The sequence below is a fragment of the Xyrauchen texanus genome, chromosome 47 (assembly GCF_025860055.1).
Source record: "Xyrauchen texanus isolate HMW12.3.18 chromosome 47, RBS_HiC_50CHRs, whole genome shotgun sequence".
Taxonomy (NCBI): domain Eukaryota; kingdom Metazoa; phylum Chordata; class Actinopteri; order Cypriniformes; family Catostomidae; genus Xyrauchen; species Xyrauchen texanus.
This window is the reverse complement of record NC_068322.1, coordinates 268,623-273,622: the sequence shown is the minus strand read 5'-3', so window position 1 is coordinate 273,622 and position 5,000 is coordinate 268,623. Positions and strand designations below refer to the sequence as shown.

The 5,000-nt window shown below is 43.8% G+C and overlaps 1 protein-coding gene across 1 annotated transcript in view; it reads left to right on the top strand.

Annotated features, from left to right (window-relative positions):
- dusp16 (dual specificity phosphatase 16) overlaps positions 1–5,000 on the top strand; it is a 17,626-nt gene that overhangs the window by 1,438 nt on the left and 11,188 nt on the right. The window contains 1 exon segment of the mRNA XM_052120564.1: positions 3,579–4,158. Within this exon segment, the coding sequence (XP_051976524.1) occupies positions 3,919–4,158 (240 nt within the window). The 5' untranslated portion in view covers positions 3,579–3,918.

The window sequence follows — 5,000 nt, the reverse complement described above, 5'->3', positions numbered from 1 at the left end:
GTCCTAATAACTTTGGTATTACTATTAGATAAGTAAAAAAAAAAAAAATGTTTATACCATCATACTCAAAAATGCAAACACTGGAGATGGTCAGGACAGCATGCCAATCTAGCGCCCGCACTTTCTGCTTAAATATCCATGCACTTGTAATCTGTGCAGTGTGTGGTTTGACGTCCCTGGAAAAGACGGTGCTGGATGGCAGCATGTTGCTCCAAAATCTTTACATATCTGTCTGCATTCATGGTGTTGTCACAGATGTACGAGTTACCCATGCCATGGGCACTGACGTACCACTGAACCGTACAGACACTGGCTTTTGTACCTGATGCTGATAACAGCTTGGATGGTCCTTTTCCTCTTTGGCCCAGAGAACATCTATGTTTTTCAAAAAAATAAATTTCACTATATTGTGCACTGTAGAGGGTGAAATACCCCAAATCCTTCCAATTTGTCTTTGGGGAACATTGTTCTCAAAGTGCTGGATTATTTGCTGAAGCATCTGTTGGCAAATTGACAAGTCAAGGAATGATCCTTGCTCTTGAAGGTCTAGTCTCGAATGATCCTTGCCCTCGAAGGACTAGTCTCGAATGATCCTTGCCCTCGAAGGACTAGTCTCGAATGATCCTTGCCCTTGAAGGACCAGTCTCGAATGATCCTTGCCCTCGAAGATCTAGTCTCGAATGATCCTTGCCCTCGAAGGACTAGTCTCGAATGATCCTTGCCCTTGAAGGTCTAGTCTCGAATGATCCTTGCCCTCGAAGGACTAGTCTCGAATGATCCTAGCCCTCGAAGGACTAGTCTCGAATGATCCTTGCCCTTGAAGGTCTAGTCTCGAATGATCCTTGCCCTCGAAGGTCTAGTCTCGAATGATCCTTGCCCTCGATGGACTAGTCTTGAATGATCCTTGCCCTTGAAGGTCTAGTCTTGAATGATCCTTGCCCTTGAAGGACCAGTCTTGAATGATCCTTGCCATTGAAGGACCAGTCTCGAATGATCCTTGCTCTTGAAGGACTAGTCTCGAATGATCCTTGCCCTCGAAGGACTAGTCTCGAATGATCCTTGCCCTCGAAGGACCAGTCTCGAATGATCCTTGCTCTTGAAGGACCAGTCTTGAATGATCCTTGCTCTTGAAGGACTAGTCTCGAATGATCCTTGCCCTCGAAGGACTAGTCTCGAATGATCCTTGCTCTTGAAGGACTAGTCTCGAATGATCCTTGCCCTCGAAGGACCAGTCTCGAATGATCCTTGCTCTCGAAGGACTAGTCTCGAATTATCCTTGCCCTCGAAGGACCAGTCTCGAATGATCCTTGCTCTTGAAGGACTAGTCTCGAATTATCCTTGCCCTCGAAGGACCAGTCTTGAATGATCCTTGCCCTCGAAGGACCAGTCTTGAATGATCCTTGCTCTTGAAGGACTAGTCTTGAATGATCCTTGCCCTTGAAAGACCAGTCTCGAATGATCCTTGCCCTCGAAGGACTAGTCTCGAATGATCCTTGCTCTTGAAGGACTAGTCTTGAATGATCCTTGCCCTTGAAGGACCAGTCTTGAATGATCCTTGCTCTTGAAGGACTAGTCTCGAATTATCCTTGCCCTCGAAGGACTAGTCTCGAATTATCTTTGCCCTTGAAGGACTAGTCTCGAATTATCTTTGCCATCGAAGGACTAGTCTCGAATTATCTTTGCCATCGAAGGACTAGTCTCGAATTATCTTTGCCCTTGAAGGACTAGTCTCGAATTATCCTTGCCCTCAAAGGACTAGTCTCGAATGATCCTTGCCCTCAAAGGACTAGTCTCGAATGATCCTTGCTCTTGAAGGACTGGTCTCGAATGATCCTTGCCCTCGAAGGACTAGTCTCGAATTATCCTTGCCCTCAAAGGACTAGTCTCGAATGATCCTTGCCCTCGAAGGACTAGTCTCGAATTATCCTTGCCCTCAAAGGACTAGTCTCGAATGATCCTTGCCCTCAAAGGACTAGTCTCGAATGATCCTTGCTCTTGAAGGACTAGTCTCGAATTATCCTTGCCCTCAAAGGACTAGTCTCGAATGATCTTTGCCATCGAAGGACTAGTCTCGAATGATCCTTGCCCTAGAAGGACCTGTCTGTGTGTGAGTGTGTATGTGTGTGTGTGCATTTGCATTTTCTTTAGTACACTAATCTGTTTTGACACTGTGTTGTGTTGCCACTTGATATCTAATATAAAGTTTGGGTCTGAGAAACACTGGACTAGTCGACAACATGACAGCGGGATTTTATTTTCATTTTCTCCGTAATTAGATCCGTTTTTATATGTGGAAATGTTCTGCTCCAACTCAAGTTTCGTGTTATTAGAAGGAAACACAAGATGCAGAAACTCCTGTATTGTATTCATGGAGTGTGTTGTGGGGATTTTCTCTTGAGAACGGCTGTGAACACACTGACTGATGGAAGTTTTATGGCACTGAGGGAATTTCCAGCAGTTTTGTGGATAAAACACAAGCAGTTGTAAAGATCAGTAAACACACACACACACACACACACACACACACACACACACACACACACACACACTGTTGTTTCTACGTTTCTTTAATAAAACAAAGATAAACTTGCTTCATGTTAAACAACCTGCATTAAGTAAACAATATTATGAGTGGAAGAACGATTCAGATTTGTATTATTATAATATACTATTTATTATTAAATGTAACTATGTATTGAACATTGCTGTCGTTTATCGGATTGCTGTTGCTAACATTTTATAAAAGCAGTAATTCACTGGAGGCTGTGATGACAGCGATTGTTGATCACCACAAAACTTAGTTTCAACTCATCACTCCTTCATCATCCCTCATTAAAATACTCATTCAGAAGTTGATGTTAATATAATTTTAGTGTGAAAAAATCACTTCTTACACATCGCTCTAAAATGCTCAATTCTGATTGGTCAATGGCGCCATCTAGTGGTCTGATATTATATGAGTAACAACCGCACATCCGCATATCAGAGTCATCGTTCCTGCTTCCCTGATTACTAATTAAATAACGTCAATGTTTCATGTGCATTTATTTGTTTATTTAGTTAGTAGGCGTGTAATAAGCGGGATAATGAGACGGTCATTAATTACAAAATAAACATCAACAGAACTCTTTTCAGCTGTTTGGTGATTTATTTATTCACATAATTACATAATTTCAATGCAAATCTATATCATATGTCCATGTATTTATTTATTTGGTTAGTAGTCGTGTAATAAGCGGGATAATGAGCAGTCAGCCGGTTCATAACGTAAAATTAACCCCTTCAGTCGTCCGCTTCACGTCGGGATCCAGATCACCCTGTCGAGGTTTATTGTGCGATAACAACCGTATTAAAATTATAAAATTAAATATTCCCTTAAGAACACCCATTAAACATGTTAAAATCACAATGACGCACATCCTCTTATTGCTTTAATCTTACACTTAACGGCCAAAGAAACGGTGCGTTTTAGAGGCTGGATGTATAAACAGGCAGAGAAGCTCAAACCTCATTGGACAGTTGAGTGTGATGTCATGTGTGAATGGAGAGGGGTTCTCATTGTGTGTTTCTCTCTGCAGGAGCTCCAGTTGTTTAGCATGAAGTGAAGCGATGACGAGGTGGAACTGAAGCGCATCTGTGTGCTGCTCCTGTAGGACACACTCACACACACACACACACACACACACACACACACACACACACACTCACAGTCGAGGGCTGGCGTGAGTTTTTGTCTTGTGGAGTTTCCTCTCAGTCGGGACTTTGGGCCGCCCGCCGAACGCCAGCAGGGTGACATCATCAGCGGCTGCTACAATGGGGCCGTTGATGTTGTGAGGGGCCCCTGAGGGCCGCGACGCTCCTCTGAGAGAGAGACAGACAGAGAGACATTACGACAGAGGAAGCAGAGGGATTGTGGGTATGTGTGAGCGTGTGGTACCCATGCACTCGGTGAGGTCCATCGGGGCCGAGGGTCTGGTGGCGCTACTGGAGGGCGGGCTTGACCGCGTGCTGTTGATTGACAGCCGCCCGTTTGTGGAGTATAACACGTGTCACATCCTGGAGGCGGTGAACGTGAACTGCTCCAAACTGATGAAGAGACGATTACAACAAGACAAGATCCAGATCACTGAACTACTGCAGCACAGCGCCAAGAGACAGGTCAGAGTTCAAGCACACATGAACATTCTCTCATCATTTATCCATCCTCATGTCGTTCCAAACCCATATGACTTTATTTCATCTCTGAAACACAAAAGATGTGTAGCGGATTGTTCAGGATGCTCGGTTCCTCGCCTCAGTCCGGGTGGTGGAGGACAATACGAGGAGGTTACCCCATGTGACTCTACCCTCCCTAGCAACCAGGCCAATTTGGTTGCTAAGGAGACCTGGCTGGAGTCACTCAGCACGCCCTGGATACTCGCTGAGTGACCCAGATTGCTGCCATGCTATCGTATGACTTCAGAAGACTTGGAATATACTTTCATTATTTGGAAAAGAGCAGCGTGAACATTCTGCTAAACATCTTTGTGATTCTCTATGGGTTTGAAACAACATGATGATGAGTAAATGATGACATAATTTTCTCTACTACTTCGCTCTTATTTAAATTTCATTTAAAAGTGTGTAGAAGTGTGTGTTTGTGTGTTCATGATGAACAAATGAAACAAGCTATCCTCTCTCACGAGGGCCTTTGTGTTGCCATAGCAACAGGTTACCGAGTGACCTCATCACAGAGCTATCTGTGCAACCTCTCTCTCTCTCTCTCTGGTTCCTTAAATTAGTTTTTAGGATGAATATTGCACCCTTCAAAGCCAAAATACAGTAACTACAACACTGAAACAAAAACAACAGCTTCAAAGTTTTTGGACTTTTCAGCCAAATGTGGATTATCAGATAGTGTTGAATACAACACACAGGACAGATCACAGTCGAAGAGCACAACAGTGAGAAGACATGAATGATTGTGTGCTGTTCTCCATGTGCTCCAGTCTTCAGTGTAT